The sequence below is a fragment of the Excalfactoria chinensis genome, chromosome 14 (assembly GCF_039878825.1).
Source record: "Excalfactoria chinensis isolate bCotChi1 chromosome 14, bCotChi1.hap2, whole genome shotgun sequence".
NCBI classification, from domain to species: Eukaryota; Metazoa; Chordata; class Aves; order Galliformes; family Phasianidae; genus Excalfactoria; species Excalfactoria chinensis.
In genome coordinates, this window is record NC_092838.1 from 3,406,670 (window position 1) to 3,433,960 (window position 27,291).

Below are 27,291 nucleotides of genomic sequence, written 5' to 3' on the forward strand. Positions count from 1 at the left end.
AATGAAGAAGAAAGTTATAAAAATACCTACATGAAGTTACTTCCCCCTGACCCCACCAGCAGCTCTTCACAGCCTGGAGACTGAGTCCATGGGCAAGTACTGGTGCAGAAAACACAACAATGGGAGGAAAACAGCTGCTGACTTCCCTACTCCTCACCCAGCCCAGTGCAGACACCCAGCTTGGTTTCCACCTGTGACCACTAACTGCCCTGATAGCAAACATCACTCTGCAGGTCCCCAGCTCAGGCTTAGGCCATGCACGTGTGGAGGGGCCACCATACAACACACTGGGTGTTCAAACTTGTCCTTGTGCCGGACCTGCAGCCTCAGTGTGTCTGCCAACACCTTGTGCCAGGGATGACACCCATCTCCTGAGATTATGCTGCCTTAAAGCACATCATGGTGGGGAAGCTACTTGATGGCCACTTTGAATCCCAAGCACTCATTGAGGCTACTCCATCCCAGGCACCTTCCCAATGCCCATCCAAAGCTGCTTTTATGGTCCCGATGTAATGAAGTGCGGCTTCACCTGGGCAGACCCACAAGTGGCTCCTCTCGGAGGCAATGAATACAAATACTTGACCTCGTGAGCCGTGGGGCAGCAATTAGTTTAAGCAGGGGGTTTGTGTAACACTTCAAAAGTCTTAATCCGTGCGGTCAGCCCTGGCACGGTATTTGCCAGAACCTATTGAGTAGTCTTAATGAGTCTGCAAAGCAAGCTTTCAATACATTTTGGGTCGCTTCAGATGCTTTAAATGGCATAGTCTATATGGTATTGTGCGGCTTTAGAAAGGCCCGGGCTCTAAAAAAGTATGGTTCCCTTTCACAGGGCAGACAGACCCCATCCTTGGAGCCGGGACCCTGAGAGTTTTGCATATCAATACGGCTCGGGCTGAATGCAGTCACTCAGCTGGGAAATAGGATCACTATCAGCGTTTCCAGGCTTTCACAGGCACTTGGGAAACTTTAAAGCTCTTGGAGGAGAATAATTTGGTCGAATGTGGTGGCTGGAAACAAAACCTCGAGCAGTAGAGCACGGTCCATCGCGCAGCTCTGAGTGCCACCACAGCAGCACCAGCCCCATTTCAGCTCCCGTTTTTCTCTAAAAAAGCCCCGATTCCTCCTATGGCTTTAAACTCACAAGGCTCACATTACACCCGGGCATCTTCAACTCATAGATGCTCACAAGGATGGACAGCCAGCCAGGACAGCCAGCAATGCCTACATGAACAAGTAAATGTTGCGTTGAGCTCCTGCATCATATTAGTCCTACTCATGTCACTTGTCGCAGCATCAACTAGATGAGCCCGAGTGCCAACATGCCAACTGCCAGCCCCAGCTCCATGCACTGATACAGAACGTGTGTCTCCTGGAAGGGACTCAGAGGATATCCCAGCAGCCAGGACAAGGGAGTGGGGAGAGCTGAGTGGGGCAGAGGAAAAAGTGCTGGTGTAAAACAGCGAAGAAAGATTCCTCTGCCTCCTCTGCGTTACAGGACAAACAATACCCACCAAATCCATCACCCCCAAGGACAAGTGATACCCATCACATCCATCACCTCCAGGACAAGTGGTACCCACCCATCCATCACGCTGCACAGCAGTGGTGCTGAGCAGCTCGACAGCATGCGTGGTAGAATGGTCAGCGCTGGGATGCACTGTAATGGAAGCAACCACAGCCAAGGCATATTTGCAAACAATGTGATGCCCCAGGGCCCTCGAAAACACATAATTAGCTCATTAAAAAGACAAATGCAAGTCACTAATAAGATATTAAAGGTTAATTAAATGTTTCCCCATCTTTAATTAAGGGAAAAGTAGTTAATTCAGATTAAACTAATTTCTGCAGCCTCCCATGATGGCTCTCTATGGCTGCAGATGTGAGGAGCTATTGAGATGACTGAACCCAAAGGTCAGAGATTGGGGCTTTTGTTTGCTCTGCTTGGGTGAATTTGGGGAAGCAGGGATTTCTATCCTAAGGGTGAGAAATACCCTTGCTTCATCATCTGGGTTACTCAAAGAACACAGGAAGGTATGTGATACGCAGCCCTTTCTCCCTATCCCCAGATCTGGCACTTATTCCAAACCACCACCATCAATTGTTTTTTTCTTAATGAGGAAATTCCTTCAGACAATTCCCAGCCTGCACAAAACACCCCATGCTTTGGGTTTGCTGCTTGGCCAGCTGCAGCCAATGCCTGCCCGCAGTGCAGACATTTGCCCAAATGCAGACCCAGCATTGGCATCACGGGGCCAGGCTGCCTCCCAGCACTTGTGTTGGGTCGCACGCAATCACACCCGTTCACTTGTCACCAGCACGGCTACAGTTAATACAGATCAGCAAGATTTATATGGAAGAATATTTAATCTGGTTGGGGGAGGAAGGGGAGGGAGGAGTCATTTGTGGTTTTATTTCTTAAATATTTCTCTCTACTCCGGAAGGGTCCATTTCTTGCCGGAAAAGGTCCAATATAAATTAGAACAGAGGGAGGAGGCTGCTGGTGGCCCCTTTCAGTCCCAGCCAAAGTCCTGCCCCGTCATCTGGTAAAACTTCATGTTGAAGGGTCTGTAGAACTCCTGCAGGCGCTGCACCACCTGCCCCTCGATCTTGGGATGTGGCCGCCCCTTGGACTTGCCCAGGCAGCGGGGCTTGCTGCTACCCTCCGGCTTCTTCAGGCAGGGAAAGCCCTTTGTCTGGTTGAAATAGAAATGTTTGTCTGTCACCACCCTCTTTAGACCCAGGAAGTCCTGAACACGGCCCATCTCCCCAGCTGGGTCACTGACCAGCCTCTCCCCGCTGACAAAGAGGAATTTGGAGAGGGGGAAGTACTGCAGCCAGTTGTCCAGGTGCTTGGCGTAGATCCCGATCCTGACTGCGCTCCAGCTCGTGTCGATCAGTCCCGTGCTGACGTTTTTGAAGGCCAAGTCCTGGAAGCTGGGGATGGTGGGGTTTTTGGAGAGCGTCTGCGTGTAGTCCGAGATGGCGCGGGTGACGGGGTTGCGCACCACCACGATCAGCTTGGTGTCCCGTGACATGTTGTAGATGCGCCGCGGAGCCTCCTTGGTGACAAAGTAGCTGGGGGTCTTCTCCATGGTGATCTGCCCCTCTAACGTCCGTGGCATCAAGCTCCTGGGGAAGAGAATTCGACACGGTCAGGGCTGGTGGATGTGACCTTATTGTACCTCACCGATCCTTGCCTTGCTTTCTCAGAGCCTGGCACAGCCACAGCCCCCAGCCCTGGTCACACCTGGTCACAGGGACAGGAATCCCTCTCTTCAAACCCAACCTAACCACAATGCAGGTGCCCATTCAACGTCCTCTGCCTCCAGAGAGCTAGCAGAAAAAGAGATTCCTTTAAAAAAAAATGGGCAGGAAACCTCTCAGCACCCAGACATTATGCTGTGTAAAACACACTACTGAGATTGCTCCCCTGCGTACTTTAATGAGGCATTAATTACTAGAGAAATTACCCAGGCATGTCACCCTTCAGGCTGAGAGAGCTGGGGTTGGGTTGGGAAGTGACTGGGGCATGGTGCCAGTATGGGTGCCTTCCACAAGAACTATGTGTCCACCTACACGTACAGATACAGGATCACAGTCATTGCTCCACCCAGCATCATTCCTAGCAGAGTGCAAACCCCACAGGTGCGTGCTATTTTATAGATGGAAACCAACATGGTGTGAACTGTGTGGGTGCTGGCATGTCCCCAGCACACACACATCCATGTCCTGACACTGAGCTACCCAGTCTTGAATACCAACCATGGCCAGGAGTCGTGAGATGATGTCCTGTGGGCACACTGGGGCCAGCACTGCCCTGAGGACACCAATGGCTAAGTCCTGGCCATGCTGTCAGCACGCCAGGGCTCTGCCCAGCAGCATGTGTTCCTTATGTAATGGGAAAAGGCTTGAGGTTTGGGGTTTTTTTCCTCTGGACGCAGGAAAGAACACTTTATTAAAAGCATTTGTGAGCAACACTGGGCCCCACATTACTCCCTCCCCCTAATGAGAGGCAAAGCCACTTGTGGCTGTATTTTGTTGGCTTTGGACAGTGACAGCACTCACAGAGCCACTTCTTATTCCCAGCCCCATCAGCAGGGGCAGACACAGCTGGCATAGCTGAACAGAGGGGTTCCTGGCAGCAAGTTGCCACATCACTGGTATTTCTAACCCCAAATGCATCCCAAAGCCAGCACCATGATGCCACTTCTCAGCTCGCTGGGGAGTGATGGGGATAGACACCTCCAGCACAATTCCTTCCTGCCCATCCCCTGTGTGTCCCTGAACCCACAAGGAACAATCCTCCCCTCTAGGGATGCAGCACTGCTCCCAGCACTTCCCTGGGATGCCTCTCAGCACACATGGGACCTAAATCAGACCCTGTCCTCGATGTACAACAAAATGCTCATTGCACAACACTTGGGATGACATCATCCAATCTCCTGGAGAGCCAACGTGAAGCTGACATTCTGCTTCTCTCGGTCTGTTCATCACAAACTGGTGTTGCTTTGACCCAAGCTGAGGTACTGCTGAGCTTTCACCTGGATGACCACAGAAAGTCAAAGGAAGGCAAGTTTTTGAGAAAAAAAACCCACTAAATCACTTAAAGCCATCAGATTCTCAGCACCAACACATGCTGCTCCATCTGTAACCCAAGGATTAGGGTTATTTCTAGGAAAAAAAAACACAACCCTGTCCAGAGCTTTCAGTGTACACTGAGGCACCAAGTACACTGAAAAAGGATGGACACCTGGGTCCCCCCTGCCCTGAAATGGTGACCACGAGGAATTGTGCCATTCTGGATGCCCCAAGTCACACTTGCATGGAAGTATCATCCAAAAGCTGCTTTATCTCCTGTCTGTGGGGTGACTGACACCCAGAATTGCCAGAGCCCACACACATCCTGCCATCCGTGGTTGGACACATGCAGGAGCAGTCCCAGCTGTAATCAGAGCCAGCCACGCTCTCCTATGTTTAACCAAAAATGTCATTAAATTTTAGTAAAGGTCCATGTTAAGGCAGCAACCAACAGCTGTGCAACACCCACCTTCCACTCAGTTCCATCCCACAGGTTCCCGGTTCCTTGCAAGACAACTGTTTTATTTTGCATTTCCATTAACTTCCCAAGACTTCCCCTTGAATTACTCCAGTTAATTACTGATAACTCCCCCTCCAGATCTGACTTAAACCAGAAAGAAAGGAACCTCCACCTCAGCAAAAGCACTGGAGACTTTAATTGAATTTACAGTGAATTCTTACTGACCTTAAGAAAACACAGAGCATGCCAAGCACTGCCCACAGGCACACGTCATAGAATCACAGAATCATTAAGGTTGGAAAAGACGTCTAAGGTCACCAAGCCTTAAACAAGGTCAAGGTTCCTGAGCACCTCAAATGACATTGTGACAAAGGAGCACCCAGCAGCCTTTGAGGAATTCATATTTCAAGAGAGACCGCACGCCCAGAAGGTCGGATTTTAAGCTGATAAATTGCAGTTTTTGCTGAATACTGCAATGACCGCCACCTGAGAGGCATCAGCAATGGGATTTTCCTACATGGAGGTGATCAACACGTGGAACTGCTAACAGGTTGGCAGCAGCAGGAACATGGTGCAGAGAGGATGGAGAGCTGTGAGCATCTCCCCACCCCCAGCCCAGCTCCCACTGCACCACATGAATGACTGAGGGTCTCCAGTCAGAACTGTGCCCTTGGAGCTGTCGACACCTCCAGGCCCACCCTCCTATAGGCAGTGGGGAATGGCACATTAAGGCTGTGCTCCCAGGAGCCCTCACGATGACTAATTACCATTGAGGTAGCGAGGCGCAATGAATTACAACCCTGATAAAAACGCAGAAAGCTGCTTTAAACACAGATTAACAGCCAGAACGGGCAGGTAATCAGAGCAGACTTCAAACAGCAGGGTTAATTGGTTCAGGATTCCTGGGCTCTGCAATGGGTTTGCTGGAGATGGAGGAGAATCCATCCCAGGGATGGGCTGAGTGTAACACAACGGATGTGCCTGCATGGTGATAAGGGAGGCTCCAGCCCAGAGCTCCCACGGGTGATGCCCTCCCAGGGCCCAGCCTGTGCCAGGAACATGCACAACAGCCCCGGACCTGATTATACACAGTGTTGGTGATGGGAGCAGACAAACCAGGTTCCGTATTGTCACCAGCACTAGGAAGGAAAAAAGGGGTAAAACCACACCTGGAAAGGGGGTAAAAACAACCCTGTTATTATTGTTATTAAAAAATGACTGCTGACATAAGGCAGGGAGAAAAGCAAGTGAAAGGTACGGGGATTTCTGCTGGAGCTGACAAGGCTGGAAGCTTGAAGCAGCACCAAAGATGCTTTCAAGACACTCAGCCACAAAGGGGAATGGTGATATGGGGACTAACCCAGCAAGACCCGCAGAATGGTGTCACATTCCCATCCCAGTGTGGGCATGGAGCTGCGTCCGGCACGGTGACACCAAATCTCCCTGATGGCACAGTGACAGCCCCAAGGCTCAATGGGGGCCAGGACCTTTTTGTGCAGATGTAAAACAGTTTGGAACCAGAGAAGGGAGAGGGCTGGGGCAGATCTCAGCAGATTTCTCCTCTCTGGTACCACCCGGATCTACATATGAATCGCACCAAGGCTTATCTCACCCCCGGGGACAAGGAGGCCTTTGTGGCAGCAGCAGCAGCTATGAAGTTGTTAAACTGGAACCGGAGAGGAATACTTTCAGATAGCGGAGATAGCAGCACCTCTGTTAGGGAACGGGGCCAGAAGGCAGTGAAGGGATAGGACATTGGATACAGACCCAACGGCGTATCCCTGAGCGCAGAGCTGCAGCAGCACGGTGGCTAAAGGCACGGATGGAGACGGCCACTCTGTCCCCAAAGTGGGGTGGGGGACACAAGCAGAAAACCACAACCCCAGTCCCCTCCATCACCTCCTCCTGGAGCATCTGTTGAACCCCAGCAAACCGCCCGGGAGCAAATTAGGGCCACGGTCTCTTTGGCTGCTCATTATTGTGCCATCCCCACGCCGTCCCCTTCGTCCCTCATCACCCTCAGTGCACACTGAGCCCCGCGGCGCTTTCCCTCCCTGCCTGCTCCATTATTTTTTGATTCTTTCACTGATTCAAAAATGTGCAAATGAGGCCACAGCTTCCCAATCAGGCCCGGCCATGAGCTAATTGGCTTTAAGCAGGGAAACCTGAATATGGTAATGGAGGTGGTAACAAGGCCAGGATGTGCCTGGAAGGGGAGCCAAGGCCTCAGCTCAGCGACCAAAGCCACGTCAATTAACAACAAGGGAGATAATTTATTAATGCTCCTTTGCACCCTCACGCCCTTTGCACATAATTACAGTTTGATACATGAAGCAGCCTGGAGGTTTGCCCTGCTCCCAGCTGCAGGGAGCAGCCCCCAGCATCCACAGTGCCTGCAGACCTCTCCCAGCCCTGGGATGAGGTCTCTGCAGGGGCTTCACCCCAGGCCAGGCACCATGAGGGGCTCAATGCAGGGCCAGTAGCTGGGGAATGTTAGGTTTGACTTCCCAACCTATTGAGCATCATATTGAGGGGATGTGGAGTGATGGAAAGGGGAGAAGCTGGAGGCAGTATTAGCATTTCTAATGAAGTGGCTGCTTTTACGCGTCACCCGACACCTGGTTATTCATCCCCGATAAGAACCGTGCCATTTGGAAAACATTTTGGGAACCAAAGTCTTTCTTGTAGCCTACAGAGCCACCCAGCCCTCTGTGTGCCCCAAATCCTGACAGCTAGCAAAGAAAAAGGGATGCTCCCCCATCACCACGGCACAGCTGCAGCCCCTGCATCATTTGTTTCAAGCCCATGCTCATGTTTATGGCCAGAGATCTCAGTTATGGGCAGCTCAGAGTCCTGAAGGTTTGTGAGTGATTGTGGTGTTCTTCCATGGTTATTCCAATGGGGTCATTAAGGCCAAAGGGTTAGTGATGAATCCACCCAACACATACCATTATGGAGGGTAGAAAGCGGAGCCAATGGGAGCACAGTGCTAGAGAAAGGGGCTGCTCAGTGCAGGGGTGCTGCATGGCTGCCCTGGAGCACACACACCAGCCTGCACAGATGCACCAGGGAGGCTTCATACAGAGGAATAAGTCTGGAACTTCACGAGCTTGCACTGCTGTTGGGGCACTCACGCTGCTCTGTGTACCCATTACTATTTGCAAACCACGTTGGGCACAGTTGGTGTAACAAGGTCACACTACCCCTCTGCTTCCACCAGGTGTGGGAGGGTGCCGGTTGGCAGCACAGGGCTCTTGGCCAAGCACAAAGCCATGCCTGGGGCCTCTGCTCACCTTAGAGGTCATCACCCAAGGCTGCAGAGCGACAGCACCCCAAAGCTCACAGTGACAACTACCTCCAGAGCGTGTCCAAGGGCAATGTAATGGATGGGCACTGCAAAGTAAAGAGTGGAAACAATTCCAACAGATGATACCACGTGGGGACACTGATGATCCACCTCGGGCAGTGTCAGTAAATACCACAACCAGAGAAGCGCGGTGCTTTACGTGCAGTGAGCAAAGATGTCCTTTGATTGGCCATTGGCATAAGAGCAGCTGAGCCCAGACTTACAGCTGAGAAAAGAAACGGTACCATGAATCCTCAGAAACAGACAGAGCAGGCAGGTAGCATCGGTGCCAAGAAGGGTCTAAGCAGCCTGGGCAGGACGCAGCTTTGCCATCCCTCTGTAATGAAGCACAGCAATTAGAGCCCTGCTTGGCTGCTGCTCCCCAGTGCCCCTTTGATTCCCAGCCCGGGGCGCAGGGACGGCCTGCAGCAGGTGTCCTGCCTGCCACGCGGGTCAGCCGAGGGCTCTGATCTCCAAATGACCCTTCCCACAGTGAATACATCCCCGCGCCCAAACAGCTTGCAGATGAAGGAGCAACAGACTGGAGATGATTTATTCAGGAATTAAAGGTTCAGTACCCCTTTTAAAGGCTGAGCCTCGCCGCTGTCAGCCTTCATTGCACACAATTAAAGGGGTTAGGCTGCCCGGCCCCGCCGCGGCCCTCCTCCATTGCAGGGGAATGAAATATAACAAAACCAACCCCTCCATGCGCCCCAGTTTGGGGCACGACTGAAGGATCTGCAAACTCACTAACGGCACAAAATGATGCTCTCGCTCAGTTTTCTTCCAAGGATGGGGAGCACAGAGCTCAGGTGTGGGCTTTCCCCCATCTTACATGATGCTATCCCAGCGCTGAGCTCAATGCAGCACCAATGCCGTCGGGTGTTCAGCACCAGACCCAAGTGTGGCCACATGCAAGCTCTCACCAGGCCGAGATCAGCCTTGTGGGAAGAGATGGGGTAAAACAGGCCACTGCCTGCATTATTTTTTTCCCCTCAGAGTTCTGAGAGTGGGGAAGCACCGCTCTTGGGCCCGAGCAGCAGGAGTTCAATGAAAAGCTTCCTTCCTTTGACAGCAGAGAAGGAAGAAATCTGCTGCCTGCGGCGGGGCTGGTAATCTTTGCACAGCAGTAAATCTTGCTGCCACCAGAGCAGAGGGTAATCCAGCAGATTGCTGCACCTTCCAGCAGAATCAGCTGCTTAAAAGTGCTCTCCCCAGACCATGCATCTCATCTTTTGTGACCACCGAGGACGCCCGACATCTACGACTGCAAACAAAAAAAATACATCTATAGTATTTGTTTGACTAAACACCCTCTTGCAGCATTGAGCTGACCCTTCCTGGCTTCTCACATAGCCTGAGAAGAACACGGGAAGTCAATACAAAAAACCCAAACCTTGTTTATCTCAGCCTTAAGGTTGCAAGGCTCCTGTCTCCTACATGAAGTCTGCTCGCGCTCCGGCTCCTGCCAGGAAATCTCCAGCAGAACTGGGAATTTCTGCCAAAACGGGGCTCCTGAGCAGGTGAAATGAAGCACACATTGAGCCCCACTGAGCTGCCGCAAGGGCAAAACCCATAAAATCCATCCCACAGCATTGCAGGGACCTGGTCCCAGTACTGCCACAGGTGTGGGAGTGCAGGAGGGAGGAAGAAAGGAAGAATTAACACGTGTGTGCCAGAGAGAGACCCTCGAGTGGCTGCTGTGCCTCCAGCTGCTTGGTTTGATCCGCAGATGCTGACGAGGCACTGGGAAAAGTCCCCAGAGCTGTGAATCAATGCGCTTCGCCTTCATGTTTATTTGATCTCAGCGTGGGGCTGCACAGCACCCCGCAGCCTCAGGTGGGCACTGAGAAGGATGGATGGAAATAGAAGTTTATTCTAGGGGCAGTGACGCAGTGGCACTGGGTGCCCAGAGAGGTGGCAGTACCCCATCCCTACAGACACCCACAGCCAGGCTGGATGGGGCTCTGAGCACTGATGGAGCTGTGGGTGTCCCTGCTCAATGCAGGGAGTGGGACCAGACGGCCTTGAGAGATCCTTTCCAACTCAAACAGTTCTCTGAAATCACCGAGTCAATGTTAGAATGCAATGAACGCATTTCAGACTGACTATGTGACCTTGTGGTCTGATACAGACGGAAACAGCCACTGCACCCCTGTTATCTGCCCCTATTATCCACCCCTGCTACCTGCATCCCCTTTATCTGTATCCTCCCTTTATCTGCATCCCCCTTATCAGGGAGCAGTGAGGCAGTGCGGTCGGATGTTCTCTTCCTCAGAGTGAAACCACTCTGTGAAACATGAGTGGGGTCCAGAGGTGGGATAGCTAATCTGGTGCAGAAAATCTGTCAGATTTGGCTAAGGGACAAAGCTGCCTTTATTTAGTTTATAACATAGAGGGTGGAGCGAGGAAGGCAAAAAAACTAAGCACTGCTCAAAGCTACAAGTTCAAGCCAACCATGAGCCCTTCTGGAATGCATCCAGAATTGTCTCCTTTCTACCTAAGAAAGCATCCATCAGTTCTCACCCATGGACTGCAGCCAGAGCCGAGAGCTGCAGCAGAGCCTTTGGGATCCATCATGAAATTTCCCTGTGACAGCTTCCACCTCTCATGGCCAGTGTCACAAAGGTATTTGGGAAGGTGATGCTCATTGACATTGCACCCAAATCCATCTCCTCATCCCATCTGCAGCCTCAGCTTGTCAGCGAGCATCCCTGCACATGGGGACCATGTGCCCCAAAACTATCTGCCACCAGACCCCATCTATGCTGCAGGGACAGGGATGTACAGGGACTGGGATCTATGGGGGACAGGGATGTATAGGAACAGGGATGCAGAGGACAGCAGCCCCATGTCTGCATGACCTCAAGCAGTCAATCACCTGTCCGCTGCATCCTCTCCATTTATTACAAGGGCATCAGTGCTGCAGGCTGGAGCTTCCGGCCCTGATTTTGGAGTTCCACAAGGGAAGATCAGAGCTCACCCCTCCCCACATAGCCATTGTCCCTGCACACAGCTGGACCCCAGCTCTGCAAAGCCCATAAAACCCGTGCTGGGCTTATAACAGCTCGGGGTGTGGGAGCTGCTTCCCTCCCTGCCTCTGTAAGTGACAAAACTCCAGCACGAGCAGCTCGGGGTTGTTCTCAGGCAGCACATTGTCACAGTGCCACAGAAAAGCTCTTGTTGAGATGGAAAATGCATCCGATTTTCCAACCCCAAAAAAACAAAAAAAGAAAATCCCCATCTGTGTCAAATTTGTATTACAGCCTGGGGGAAGATGGGAAACAAATTTAGCCCCTTTTTTTTTTTACTATCAGAAAAAGCCCCATTTCCTGGCACAGAGTGCAGGCAAGCTTCGTCCCTGAGTGCAGCAGTGACGTGGGGATGGCTCTGTGCCCCCCGTAACACCCCATAGCACCCTGCAGCAAGAGCAACCTCATCTCCCCTGTGCGCTTACAATTGCTTCCTCCAGGGAGAAGCCTCAGAGACCCTCTTAGAGGCAGCCCGGGGTGGCTGCAGAGGACACCCTCTCACCTGGCGCTCAGCTCCAGCTGCTCCCCAGCTGCAGGAAATCCCCCCGTCGAGCAGCAGGACGTGGGCAGAGCACAAGCTTCGCTGCCAAGAGCCGTTTCTCTCACTCTAAAGGGACCATAATGATTTTGATCAGAGATAGGAGGGGTTATCCAGCTCTACCCCCCAAGCCTGGACCACCTGCAGCCCTAGGGGCTGCCCCCAGGCTGGGATGTGGGGGCTCCATCATCCCCACAGCAGCAGCCCCAAGTCCTCCCGTCACTGGGAACCACTGGGAATTCTCATACAAAGCATTTCTGCACTGGAAAAGCATCAGTTTGTGGCTACCAGAGCTGTTTGTGGGAAAGGACTGGATTTTTATTATTTTTAGCCTGGCTTCCTAAGGAAATGTGGCTTAAGCAATCACATGGTCTGTCTGCCTGCCTGCCCGTCTGTCTGCTGGGCTTCCCCCAGAACCCTCTGATCCCACCGCCCCATTCCAGCCATATTAACGGAGGACAAGGATCAGACCCAGGAAGTTTGCACATCTCCATGACAAGCAGGGATGGAGCAGGACAGCCTCACCCCTGAGCATAGCATAAAGAAAGGCTTTTCTTCCCGACCTAGAAAGCTTCAGGAAGAGAGAAGCTCCAGTGCAGCAGGGATCCCAAGGCTGCATTCTTTGCTTCCATGTTATGATGTGCCATCATACACACCCAAGACAGCCTTCAGGCTTTATCTCCGCACAGCCCTCAGGCACTCTGCCCCATGTCTGTGGTTATTGTGACCAAAGCACAGGACCTGGCAATCGCTTTTGTTGAAGCTCATCTCATTGGCCTCAACCCACTAATACTATCCAGATCCATCTGTAGGGCCTCCCTGCCCTCAGGCTGATCAACACTTCCCCCCTGTTTGGTGTCACCTGCACACTGACTGAGAGTGCACTCAATCCCCCCTCATCTAGATCATCAATACAGATATTCCACAGGACCAGCCCCAGTACTGACCCCTGAGCCAGACACTGCCATACCCAGGTGGTGCTGTGTGGAAGCCTGCATTAAGATGAACAGCTCCATCCCTTCATGTGGGATGCACAGCCTGGGGCTGCGTAGAACCAAGGCTACACAGAGCCAAAGCCCCACAAGGTTACAGGCAGAGAGGGATGGACAGGAGGATGCTGCAGAAGAACTGGGACAGCAGCCCCATGCACAGAGCTGGGGTTGGGTGACCAGCACCAGGAGATGCCCGGCCCTGTGATGTCCCAAGGGTTCAGTGTGGTCCTGCCAGAACCCATCCTGAACTTAGCACTGGGTAAAAGAAATACAAATCTAAAGAGTCAGCTTACAGCGAATGGATTTTCCCTGTGCGTCAGTAGCTCTAAAGGAAAACAAAACAGGACAAAACCTTCTTTAGGCATTTCAGTTTGGCTTTTCCCAGTTAGCATGAAAATTCAGACCGGAGAACGCGTTGGGTAAAACACTCAATTCCCCACAGCCCGGAGAGCCCTCATCAAAAATCCATTTGAAGTGTTACTCTCAAATCCCTCATGGCAATGGGATATTTTAAGGTCAGTTAAACTTATTATTCACTCAAGATTTTCTTTCAGGTCCCTGCATATTTTAAACAGATTTTCCCTCCATCTCCACAGTCCGACCGTGTTACAAAAAACCCCCTTTCCTTTCTTTTCAAGAATAGAAAAAGTTGTCAAAAGAAAAGATACTAATCAGAAACAGCTTCCGAAGCCCTACAGCCCGTTTGTACGCAGCACCAAAAAGCATCGCCGCTCTCTCCGGATCCCCAAATCCCCTGACTTCTAAATGCTGAATGGAGCTGTGCTCGGAGGAAAAGAATTAACTCAAATTTGTTCGTTTTGAAGCAGACTTTATACGCAATTTGTTTTCCTCCCTCCCATCGTGTGAGGAAAAAAAAAAGAAGTGATCCCAAACACTGCGGGTTTTACTCCTGCCTGCCTTTATTTGCATGGGATGCTACGACTTTACTGTTATTATTTTTAACACAGATTCACCCCCCAAAGAACCCAATTTTTCCCACCTGCAGTGGGAGCAGCACAGTGCTGTTCTGGGGGGCTGAAATCAGTTCTTCAGGTACAAAGTGAGCACGGCATTATGAGGAGGAACACCTCATGGGGATGCATTGAGTTCCCTCTTGTCCCCAACACTGCTCCCATCCCTGCACAGCTCCTCATTTCTGCTCCTGGGCTCAATGCTGCACGCTCAGCATTTCTCATCTTATTACGGCACCTCACGGTCTTAGAATCATAGAATCCTTAGAGTTGGAAGGGAAATCTTAAGAGTCCCGGTTCTCTGAAGGTCACAAGCAATATGAAGAGCTCCGCGTGAAGCCAGAAGTAATGCAGCCAACACAGGAGGCAAATTGAGCCGCGAGGAAAAGATCGCAAGTGCCCATAATCTTGCTCCAGAGAGCAAGGAGTTCAGAAATTATTAAATGGTTCTTCTCATTCCCAGCCATCTGGCCTGCATTTCTCCATTTATTCCATCAGACATGTGTTGCTTTTATCCCCACAGCCGCCAGCTCTCCCCTGCTCTCTGCAAACACATGCATCCTCCGCTCTGCCCCTTTGCAGCTTGGTAAGTTCCGCACAACACCGGCTCCCAACAAGTGAACGTGCCCATTACAGCCACTTCCCCAATGCATTTCTCCCATCTGTACCTAAAATCGGTGTTTGCACACAACAAGGCAGCCGTGGTGGGCTGAGGTGCCATTTTGAATTGGGAACCCCATTGATGGAAAGCAGCATCATCCTGACACCAGCAGTACTGCTGGTCTGTGCCAGCTGGGTCTGGGAGCAGACATCTCCCAGTTGGAAGGTACAGGACCAAAGTCTGTAAAGAAGGACCCATCGTATTCACTTTCAGGTGACTCCAACACACTTGTGCCAAAGCAAGGATGCCCAGCAGCACAGACTCCCACCACCAGAGCCAGGAGCACAGCACTGCACTTCCACAGTCTACAGAGGGCAACAGCAGGGCCAGCAGCCCACCCAGGGCAGCAGAGCCATGCAGGATGCTGGGACCCGCAGTCACCACTATTCCCTCTCCAGCAAAAGGATCACAGAACAATTGGGTTGGAAGGGACCCCCCATTGCCCCAAGCTGTGGGCTGGGTCAGCACATCCTCAGGGGACACCCCACACCACCCTGGCTGCACATTCCCCTTCCACAAGGCTCCTCCAGAGGCTGCCCTACAGCAGGAACTGCGCTCCTCGAGTCCCCAGCAGGGCCAGGAGCAAATTATATTTAATTACACACTGTCCAGGGCCTTGGGTATCAGTCCAAGTGTTACCAGATGTGCAGAGATCTCTGTCAAAGCCATCTGCAAACTAAAACGCCTGTTGGGATATTTAATATGTTGGTATCTGGGGTGTGAGGGTCAGAGCCGGGGGTTTCCATGCAGATGTTGCATTTCTTTTCTCCTCTTCCCATCACCTTTTAATAACACCATAAATCATCAGGCACTTCTCAGGTGACCAAGCAATTGCTCATTTGTGCACGTGAATGAGCTTATCTGGACCCTCCGGTGCCACACAGAGCTTATGGGAGCCAGCTCCAGCCATGGGCTATGCGTGCCCCACCTCTCCTTCAAGCCATCTCCTGGCATATGTGCTTCAGATGCAGCGTGGCAGTGCGAGGAAGAGACACGTAACTGATATGGGGAGATGAAAAAAGGTCAGATGGGTCTGTTCCTAATGTGAGCCGCAATGCTCGCAGCCCTTTGATTGCCGCAGAAATAAAAGATGGAAATTCACTGGAGGCAAAGGAATTAATTAACAGGAGAATAAAGGAGCATCGGTCTGTTGGAGTCCTGGCATCAATTCCCAGACTGGTTTTGAAGTGGCAACAGTTTTCCTCGGTCTTTAAAGTTGTTCTGCTCCGTCCCTCACAGCGCTTTGGGGAACACAGCGTGTGAGACCCTCAGCCTTAAAGTCCTCCAAACCCCACAGAAAAGGAGAGACTGTGCAAGTGTACAACTCTGCCCTGGTCCAGTCCATGAATGCATCAGGCTCTCACAGTTTGACACAGAGGAATACGAATGTTTAGTGCAGATAGAATCGGACTCAACAAAGCTCTTCTTTCTCTCTCTGACTCGTAACTGGGCCGATGGGAACAGGGCAGCCCTGACAAAGCCCCAATCCCACGGTCCTTCATCCAACATACGGCATGCACAACCAGATCTGAGCTTCCAATGTCCTGCTGATGCAAAGTGCTGCTTCTCAAACCTCTCTTCATACAGCCCCTCAATAAAAAAAAGGCTGAACCCCATCTGCAGACCCTAGCAGAGCTCAGCACGGACCCAGAACAACCATCCAGCCAATGGTGTTGGCTGCTCTGCACCACGCACATCCGCTTCCCAGCGGGTGCAGGTTGTCATGCTGGGGCTGTGACACCACAGGGGGGACATCCAGCCCCCTCTCTGCCCCAAACAGACTTTCACAGAGACAGACAATCCCTTCCCTCAACAAAACCTCAACTCCAAGCTCCAAATACTTGGCAGTGGCCCCTTGACATTATTCCTCATGGCTTAGGAACTTGACTTTCTGCAATATAAAAGCAGCCCATGCTCTCGGTGAAGAATAACCATGTCCCCCACTCCCAGCTGCTGTCAAGTATGCAGCAGCCCCACAAAGCTGTCACTTGAGAGGTGGCACTGGTAGCACCCAGCTGTACTGCTGGGGCTTCAGCAGCCATCAACAAACGCCAGCAGCAAGGGATGTGCTCCTGACCGCAGCACTCTGGGGTGCAGCCCAGTGGGACGCATGGCATTTCAGCCTTTTCACACTGGTGCACAAAGCAGCAAGAAGGGGCACCTGGCATCACAGCAGCACTGCACTTGATTAGAGCAAGGAAAGGGAACTGCCCCAGCTTCCAGCCAGCCACCGTCTCACTGGGCTGCATTTTGCTTTAAAGGCTGCATTGGACCTGCACCAAGAGCAGTGAGTCCTGCTCCCCCAGGCCTGGGCTGTGGGATGCCAGCAGCTCTGGAGCAGCTGGGAGGTGTGCTGCCCCAGCACCACACACACACAAGCAGAAGGCAGAGCCAAGCTCCAGCCCTGGGGACAGGACTCATCACATTCCCTGTGTGCTCCCATCCATCAGCGCCCGCTGCCTCCCGCTCAGTGCCCACTGATGGCAGCTGCCAATTCACCAGCTGGAACAGCCCAAAGGGCACAAGATCCCAAATTCTCCAACATGAACTCTCCTGGGCAGCCTAAAGTGTACAGTGGTGTCAGTGCAGGCACACAGCCACATGCTGCTCAGGGGCTGAGCCATAAATCAGTGGCAGAGCAGTCAGCCTTTCCCCAGCAAGGACGCTCAGCAAGGTCACGTCCCTATGCTCCCCAGCCTAATGAACGGAGATTACTAATAAGACCTCACTGACAAGTGACTGTATTAATGTAATTCTCTGCTGCTTGTAATCAATGCGTGTGTTAAAACTTACATCTCTTCTGATGGCCAACATCCATCGCGCTGCAATGCTATAAGAGCAGCACAGTTTACTCCCTGGTGGGCCCTTCCTGGGCCATGATGCTTTGTGCAGGGCATGCTGTGATGGCAAAATCCCTCCACAAAGAGCCCAGCAGCAAGAGTATCGTGCAATTGCTCACAAGAAGCCAACTGCAAACATTTTGCTCTGCATTTCAAGCACGGACAGCATTGGTCAGAGCATGTGATGAATGAGCTCTGTGGCTCTGTAGCATCTCACAGGTGGCAGAGCCCAGGTTTCCAGCCCAGCCATTACTCTGCAAACAGTGCCCTGTGGACTCAGACGTGCACAGCCTGTGTGTGCACGCTCAGACTGGGCACGCTGCCTGTGCCCCAGTGACAGCAGCGGCCCTGATTGACTGCAATATTCACCATTTGCATTTCAAACAACTCTTCAGATCAAGAGCTACTCACTTAAGAGATGCATGAATAATTCTGAAGACACTTAGAGCCCTGTGATCTGCGAGCTGTCTCCACCAGCAGGGAGAAAGAGGCCAAATTAAATCAGCTGCTGTGATTTTTCTTTCTTTTTGGTGAGGAAAGTCCCGGACAAAATGTGAGCAACTGCTCATAGGACCGTCACAGCATGGTTACGTTGGATGGGACCTTAAAGCCCTTCTGGTTCCAACCTCTGCTGTGGGCTGGCTGCCCCCCCACCAGCTCAGGCTGCCCAGGCTCCCACCCATGGCACTGGGCACTGTACCCCACATAACCCCACTGCCCCATCCAGTCCCCATCCCCACTCAACCCTCACTGTGGGATTGGGAGCAGCAGCATCCGCAGCAGCTTTGTAAGCAGGCGGATTTCCAAAGCCCTTTGAAAAGCCATTTGGAGCTAAGTCCTGGTATTAGAGCTGGCCTTTCATTAGGCAGGTTTTCAATCTCGATCGGAGCCCATGTCACTGAAAAGTTTTTTCAAAGGTCAGGAAGAAGCTTTTAAGCATATTTGCCAATTAACCATTGTAACTCCCTCCTCGACCTGACGCGAGCTGCCCACTTCCATCTCCGGGGACAGTAATTACTGTTTTATAAATAAGCTTTGAACACCTCTAAGTAATGGTCTCTCCTTGCATGAAAGCACCCTGAACCCATTGGCCTTTTCCACCTCCTGCTACTATCTGCATCTGAAAATAACCCCAGGCCAAAAAATAGGACAGAATGCCTTTAAGAAGCACCCGCGGTGCTGAGCTGGTCTCAGTGCAACACAACATAAGATGCTTGATGCTGAACTCTGTTATTCAGCATCCAAACACCTGTTCCCATTCATTGCCTTTATCAGTGCTCAGGGAGGTTCAGGTTGTATATTAGGTTCAATTTCTACTCTGAAAGAGCAGCTGGGCACTGGAACTGCTGCCCATGGAGGTGGTGGGGCCGCCATCCCTGGAGGTGTTTGAGAACCAGGGAGATGTGGCACTGAGGCTGCAAAAGAGGAACCAGGGAGCACAAGAAGGGCACGAATGCAGCACTTTCAATGGTACTGATTTATACAATACTCATTTTTAAAGCAGCTCCAGGCTTTCTAGGTGCAGCATGTATTTATACAGGCAGTCTGGGGCAGCAGCACCAGCATACTTTAAACCCTTTAGAAACTCCTGTTACTTCTGCACACCCCGCTGCACGGCGGGCAGATAACACCACCATTTAGTGAACAGAGACAGCGACAGAGAAAGAATTCCTCCATCGGGAGGAGCGGGGCCCGTTCTGCTCCACGGCTCACAGCCTCCATCCAAGCACCACATCCAACACCATTACAGCCCCAGCATTCCCTCTGATCCAGTCTGTGCAGCACCACGGGGACGTGGCAGCCGTAGCACTGCAAAGGGTCAGAACAGCACTTGTGAGGCTTCAGCAGGCACTGGGGGGAGCAGGGATGGGGACAGAGTGGCCAACATAGGGCAGGTCCCAGGTGGAACGCAGCCTCCCAGCAGCTCTAAGTGTTTTCAAATGTTGATTCCTCCTCGTGGCCATAAAAACTATTTATAATCCCACGTGAAGCAGCAGCCCCAGCTCTGTATGTACCACGAGGAGTGCACACACACCTTCTGAGCACAAAGCTGGGGCTGAAACATTGCCCCAGCAGCATGCAGACACATTTTTCTGTCTGCTATCACATTTAAAGTAACACCCGTACAATAAAACACTCAAATACTGTTAGAAGACAAATGCTTCTTCCTCAGTTTTAAGCTACAAACGGAAATGAGAGATCGCTGAATCAGAGCAGCAAACCCGAGGAGAGCTGAGATGCACGGAGACAAACAAGGGCGGCTCTGAGCACTGAAATGCAGCACTGCACAGACTGGCTGTGTCACAGAGGAGAAGTCATGTCCCCAAACCACTCTCTGCACTGCTACCTGATTCCTGGCAAGGTCCCCTTGTCCCCCACCACCTATGGGCTTCTAAAAGGCATCTGGGAATGGCACAGCCCAGACGGGCTCTAAGCACGGAGCCCAAGTGGCATGCTTATGGTTGTACAGATGGATCAAGGCAGTCTATAGCATAACGTGCACAAACACCCCCTCAAAACATCTCCTGAGCTCCACTTTTCAACTGCCAGCAGCACTCACAGCAGAAGTCGAAGCAGTCGTGCTGGAGCCACATCCCTTCGCTGCTACCCAAAGGCTGTGAGGCCCTGAGATGAAGTCTGCCTTGAGAAATCCCAAGTGCCATTATCAGATTCAAGGGGCACAGCACGGCCCAGGGGTGCACACACACATGCACACACACTCCCAGCAGTGCAAGCAAAGCGCATGGAGGGGCCTTTCTCTCCACAGCATGCAGGCCCACAGCCCAGCAAGAGGCAGAACAGCACCGAACCCTGCAGCTCAGCCCCAGAGTTTGGGCTCCAGGATGCTCCGCAGCACCAGTGATTGCTGTTCACGTGGGACTGAGCGTTTGCAGACTGTTTGCAGCACTCACAAGGGTGGATTTATCACCACTGCCCCAAACCAAGAGGAAAAAAGGAATTATTTGCAATTCCTATAGAATCCAGCACCCGCGGTTTCTCGCAGCGCAGTGCCTATGGTTGCGCTCTCAGGTACATTGGGCTCAGCTCTCCAGCTGTACAATTGCTTCATATGGCAAAAAAGCAGGAAGAGGGGACAGGAAGAAAGGCTCAGATCACACATCACGCATGGAAACACACAACAGAGCAAAGCGGCTGACAGAGCCGCTGCCGACACAAAGTTTTGCTGGACAAAGATGAGGGAACACTGCTTGAGCTGCAGCACAAGGCGAGCTCCCAAAGGTCCTTTCTGCTGAGGGGAAAGAATGTCTAAATATCACCAGGAAACATCGCGGATCCCATTCAGTTCTTACATCTGCCTTCACTCACATTCCCACTCAGTGAAAGGACGGATGAGGGCTGCACGGAGCCGGCAGAAGAGCAGACACTGCCGTCCCTTTCCCTTTCCATTGGGGTTCACCCACCCTAACAGCAGCACTGAGCACCAGAAAAATTACATCGCGTTTTGCTTTGGGATACAATTTCATGTAATGCTCGGATTATCCATTAGGTAATTTATGCTGCAGCCTGGAGATGATGTTTAACCTTCCCGTAATTAGTGAAACCTACAGCAACTCCAGGAATTCCATGGGATGTGCGTCGCTTTTACCAAAGGTTTTCTTCATAAGAGCAAAAAGAACTGCTTAAGAAAACGATTTTAAAGGAACGTTGAGCTATTTCAAATGGAAGGAAAATGCTCCAGTGAGAATAAATGGCTTAAATCAGCAGCCGATGTTATCGAACCACTCAGCGCTCACTGAAGATGCTCCTTCCAGAGCAGCAAAATCCCTACGGGATTAAACTGCAAAAGAAAAACAATCTCCAGTGATATTTGTGAGGGTTTTTTTTCTCCCCCCCCCCCCCATTTTCTTCTCTCTTTGCACTGAGTTGAGACAAGCAAGGACCCACAGGTGCCTCCAGGCCAAATCTCTTGGCACGAGAAGCACTTGGTGTAATTTTGGTTTCCCAGCACATTCAAATATTTGAGAAATGTTTACACCACTTTGAGATACTCATCGGAAAAACCTGAGCTGCTGTCCAACTCCTATTTCCCTCCACCCAAACACACCCCGGCTTTCAGCACTGAGCTCTGTCTGGCTTTTTGAGGGGGGAAAAAAGAAAACAACCCTCAGCAGAGCAAAATCTTGCAAGAAGACCAAACAAGAGAGGTGGGGAGAAGAGGAAACGAGAAATGGTTGTGATGTGATTGAAAACACTCGTGCTCTGTGTGGAGTTAAAGCAAAACATCTCATTTCCCCCCTCTCAGCCCCGACAGGAAGGATGCGACTTCTTCCCAGCGCGCTATACGCTTCCCTGCTCCATTTATCCAAACTGCCCCATAGCCAGACATAGAACCACACACACAACACCAGGTTGGGCTCCTTGCAGGCAATCAAAGCACTGACAGCTGCAGCCTAAAACTGAGATGTAGCCATGCTGCTCTCCCTGCAGTCCACCCCACAACCGTCTCACCGGCAATACAAGAGCGCTCCATCTTCCCCACTTTAATTACACACTTGCAATCATTAAGCTCCCATTCTGCCAAGAGAGCTCTATCTTGCAACCCTTGCCCCCCAAAAGATTTGTTATGGTCGTTATCATTTCTAGAGCACCGCAGATACGTACGGAACGAGGAGGGAGCCAATAAACCACACTGATATTAATACCACCATAAAAATAAGCGCGCTACTTACTGCGTTTGAAGGCGCGTTACGGCAAGAGCTTTACAATCCAGATGTGGTCTCACAGAGCTGAAACTCTGCGGGTAAAATTCCCACTAAAAATCACACTTTTCCATTAAAACACGCTGATTTTCACAGGTTATGATGTTGGCTGAAGTCACTGAGCTGCCACCTCCTCCAGTACATAAAGAAACGTTAAGGAAAAGCGCTCCCGTGGGGTTTGGGGAGCCCACAACAGGGAGGACAGACAGGGAGAGCAGCTCCTTTTATTAATTGCAGATGGTTTGAGCCAACACCGCAGCGCTTTATAAATCTGTGACTTTGGACTCCCTTCAAAACACCGGAGTGGATTTTTGCTGCCTTCGAGGGGCTCAGTGTGCGGGTTTGGCCCGGCCACGGTGCAGTTGGCCACGACTTGGATTGCTAATGGACAACACATGCACAGTAGCTGCTCTTCCGACCACTTTATCGCTCAAAAAGCTGTGATCCATTGAAACCCTCAGAACTGAGCGACTCCCTCCAGCCCGTACAGCTCTGCCCTCTGACACAGCGCATGGGGAACTCCAGTGATGCTTTTTTGCTCTTCCCCTTCCTCTGCTGGTTCTCCTTTCTAAGGCCCAGCAAAAAAAACCCCATCAGAATTCTCCTGCAGGCTGTGGTCTGTGCTGCCGTTATTCACACAAGCCACTGAGAAAAAACAGATCCCCCAATATATACCCCCTGACCATATATTCCCTAAAGGAAGCTGAGAGGGGGAAATCTCGGTACAGCTGAGAACTAAATGTTAAAGGTTACAATCGCAAAACCTGAGCAATTAATAAAGCAAAATCTGCTCCCGGTCCTCCCGCCCTCTGCCACCTGCCCGCGGGGACATCGGGACCTGAAGATATCGGAGAGCGGCTTCAGCGCAGCGCCCGGACCCACCACCCGCGCCGTGCGGGGCTCGGAGACGCTGCCACCGCAACGGGAGCCCCGCTGTCCGCGACGGGCGCTGTGCCCCGCATCCCCCCGCACCTCCCGTAGCTCCGCGGTTGGGGACGGGAAACCCCCGGCACGGCGAGTAACGAATCGCGACCGGCCGCTTCCCGGCGTTACCTGTACCAGCGCAGCCCCTTCTCGTAGCACCTGTCGAAGAAATGCGGCTCGGCGCCCACCGCTCGCACCCCGGGGTGCACCCGCAGGAACTCCAGCAGCGCCCGCGTCCCGCCCTTCTTCACGCCCACGATGATGGCTTGCGGGAATCGCCGGCTGCCGCCGCCCAACGCCGGGTCCGCGTCCCCCGCTGCCGTCGGAGCCGCGCCGTCGGGGAGCGCAGCGGGCGGCGGCAACAGCAGGGCGGGCGGCAGCGGCTCGCAGGGCCCGGGCAGGCAGTAGAAGAAGTAGGTGAAGAAGAGGATCATGGTGAGGAGCAGCGAGGCGCGCCGTCCCCCGACGGGTCCCAGCAGCCGCCCGCTACATCCCATCGGGGGCCGCTCCCCGCGCAGCCCCCCGCCGCCGCCCCGCCGGGCAGCGCATCCCGCCCGGCCCCGGCCCCGCCGCCGAGCCCCGCTCCGCTCCGCACCCCCGGCCCGACCCCTCCCCGCGCCCCCCCGGCCCGGCCCGGCCCTCCCTGCGCGCCGCCCCCGCTTCCACCCGCGGGCGGAGGGGGGCGGGCACGCGTGGGGCGAACCCGCCCGGGGACGGAGCTCACTCGTGGGGCGGCCCCGAGACTCCCCGGGGCACGGTACGGCCCCCTCGGGCGGGGGGGGAGCACTGGGGGGGCCGTTGGTTCATCGGCCGCTATTTTAATTTTTTCCTCTTTTTATCCTTTCGAACGTTTAGAGCCGCGCAGCAGCCGGAGGGGTGAGGGAGGCGGGGGCGGTCCAGCCCTAAATAACCGGCACGTCCCGTGCCACGCAGGCACGCAATTAGCAGCCGGCAGCGCTAATTAGGCTGCGCGGGCTCCCGGTGTGAGTGTGGAAACGTGGCTCGTGTGTGTATTTCTCGTTTGGGGTGGGATTCCCCCGCACCCTGCGAAATACACCGCCCCAAAGCGGCAGTTCGGGCACTGCGCCTCCAAACGTGTGCGAGAAATGATCGGGGGGGGGACCCAGCAATAGCCAAGCAAACCCCTACCCCAAAAACAGCACAGCACCTGTCTGCATCAGGGGGCTGCATAAATCCCACTCGGTGCTGCAGCAGCCATAGTACAAAGGTCCCAACCCGGGGGTGCTCGTGGGGCTGTGTCCCATTGTCCTGAGGGCTCCGTGGGGATGCTCTGTGAATCCACCTCGCCACACGACTCGAAACACTGAGGCTTCCTTCCAGCCCTATCTGAAATCGGCGGTGTCTTAATTAACCTATTAATAGAATTAGCTCTTTTTTTTAATTGAATTTGCTGGGTCTTCTGAGAGATGGAGCATTGTGGGGAGGGGGAGATGACAGCCTGAATGCAGAGTGCAGAGATGTGTGAATGCTGCAGCACTGATGCTTCTGCATGGTGTCACAGCTGTGTGGTGACACAGGTGACAGTGGCACAGTGGCACAGAGGCCTGAATGCACACTTTATTGATGGCACAGTTGCGTGGCTGCACGATAGCATAATGACACAGTTGCAGAATGGCCTGGCTGCATGGTGACAATATTGCATGGTAACAAAGCTGCCCGGTGAGATGGTGGAACTACTGCACAGTGGCACAGCTGCCAAGCGGCCAGGCTGCATGCTGACAGTGTTGAATGGTAACAGAGCTGCCCATTAACACAGGGGCACTGTTGTACAGCAGTATGGCTGCATGGTGTGACACAGCTGCATGGCAGCACAGCTGCCAATTGGCACAGTGACACAGCTGCTCAGTGATGTGGCTGCATGGTGTGGCACAGCTGCAGGATGACATGGCTGCTCGGTGACATGGCTGCATGGCAGCAGTGTTGCACTGGATAGTGACTGCGGTGGCACTGCTACATAGTGACATAACTGCATGGTGGCACGGCTGCATGGTGACATGGTGACACGGCTGCAGGAAGGGCTTTGTGCCCTCTCGTGGCTGTGCACGCAGGAGGCTCTGCTCATCCCATCCCATCCCATCCCATCCCATCCCATCCCATCCCATCCTATCCCATCCCATCCCATCCCATCCCATCCTGCACGGCTGCTTTTCAACACGAGGAAATAAAGACACGACACAGCACAGCAGAGAACCCTCCCGGTTCACAGCCCAAAGGTTCCCCGGGGAAAAACACGAAGGGAAGATGATGACGAGGAAGTGAATCTGTTATCGGGAGCAGTTTGATAAATAAAAACGCATCCAAAATCCACGCGGCACTTGCCAGCTCTTGTTGAGTTTACGCAAGTGATTAGAGAGAGGAACTGTTTCACTCCGGGCAAGAGCTGGTGGGAACAGTTCCAGGCCCGTGTTTGGGCTGGGATGGAGGGATGGGGGGGGGGGAAAGTTGTTGTTGTTGTTGGAAAATGCCAATTTGTCAAAATGGGAACGTTTGGCAGGAATATAACCGTGCTGACAAACTTCTGTCTGCACGCAGCCAGGGAGGCTCAGGAAAGGCAGCAGGGCGAGTGCATCACCCACACTCATCGTCCTCATGCCAGGAGGATCCCGTGGGGCTGGCGCTGCTTTGCAGGGCTGTATTTTGGGGCTGTATTTTGGGGCTGCCTCTTGGTGCTGCTGCCAAGCTCTGCCCTGTCTCCCGCTGCAGCGTTGGGCAGGTTGAAAAGAGTGGTGCCTTTGCCTTTCTTGCCCTCCAGATTGGGGGTGAAATGGGCTTAAAACATGACCTAGAGGTGCGGTGCTGGGGCAGCCCAGTTATCTAAGGGCCACAAGTGCTCAGGCTGCAAGTTGTTCCGTGATATTTAAACATTCAGTTTTGTTTGATTTAGAATAGGTGGCCTTGCACTTTTCAGCTCTTTGAGATTTCTTTCCAACCCATCATTTCAATGTCATTTTAAATGAAGCAGAGGAATTTGTTTGTTTTTTTTAAGAACAAAACAAACACCACATTTTGACTTGGGGATATGTGTTGAGGGTTAAATGCAGGCAGGTTTGGGGGTCTTGGTGCCAGCAGGAGTGGGTCTAGGGGTCGTTATTTCCACCTTCTGCCAAAAATATGCTGTTCTAAAATGGGCAGCTCTGATGTTCTGTGTTCAGTGTCCTGAATACCTTGGTTGGGAGCCTGCAGCTGTCCTCCAGGGGCTCACAGGGTCCAGGAGCCTCAAAGCTGCCCTGGAGGAGGCAGATGAAAGTATCCAGGGCTGACACTGGTGTTATGGATGGGCTGTGGGGAGCGGCGTGCAGACGCTGTTGCGGATGTGGAAGGAGCCTCCGCTCTTCCGACCCTGATGGATGAGATGTGAGGGCTGACGCTGCACTCACTGCATCATCACTGCTTCCACCTCTGCTTGGGGCAGAGGCTTTTGGAGTCCCACAGATGGATGTCTGTGCTATGGGAAGGGGAGGCATTGCTCCCCAAGGCCAGGGAGACACAGGGTCTCGGGGAGGGGAGGGGCACTGCCATTGTGCAGGGGAAGATGTGTGGTCAAAGGAGCTTTTAGCAGAAGTCCATGAGGAAGAAGTGAGATGCATCCATGAGCTTCCAGCACATTGGTGATGCTCAGAGCTAGAAGGTGGGCAACAGAAGGGGAAAAGAAAGCAGCAGAGGGATCCCCCTCTGTGTTTGGGGGTGTTGGGCCACCCCAGCCCATGGCAGCACCCAGAGGTAGCTCAGTCCTGGAGGGAGGAGGCACTGGGTTCCCCTGCAGAACCTCTCACCCCATTTTCCCTTTATTACAACCTCTCCTGAAGCCCTTGGGCTCAAGCAGTTGAATCCCAGCAAGGTCCGCATAGAGAAACATCATCATGGTTCTGCATGAACTCACTGCTCCCCTCACCCATCCTTCTTCCCCATCCCAAATGCTCACCCCTGAGCAGGATGGGACTCGATAATGCTCTGAGCATTCCCCCAGCCCCTTTCCCAGAGCCCCCCTGGCTGTGCAGCACACAGGCATGAGCCGGTGTGGGTCTCGTGAAGTCTGTTATTACAAAGAAAGAAAGAAAATGGCTCAAGGGATCAGTGGGGATAAAAAACGCTTTAGCAACACAGGAGATCATTTAACAGGTCACCTCCGCCGCGGAGTTCGCCCAGCTGATAAAGGCGAGTAAACTTATTAAAGAGCACACAGCTTGATTCGAAACGGCTGCTCCCA

General features: G+C 52.7%; 1 protein-coding gene across 1 annotated transcript; it reads right to left on the reverse strand.

Annotated features, from left to right (window-relative positions):
• Positions 1-2,373: 2,373 nt before the first annotated feature.
• Positions 2,374-23,615, reverse strand: HS3ST6 (heparan sulfate-glucosamine 3-sulfotransferase 6). Its single transcript, XM_072349325.1, has 2 exons — positions 23,193-23,615; positions 2,374-3,129 (listed from the first exon to the last, which is right to left on the reverse strand). The coding sequence occupies exons 1-2, from the start codon at positions 23,558-23,560 to the stop codon at positions 2,511-2,513; spliced, it is 987 nt and encodes a 328-aa protein (XP_072205426.1). The 5' UTR covers positions 23,561-23,615; the 3' UTR covers positions 2,374-2,510.
• Between the last annotated feature and the right edge of the window lie 3,676 nt (positions 23,616-27,291).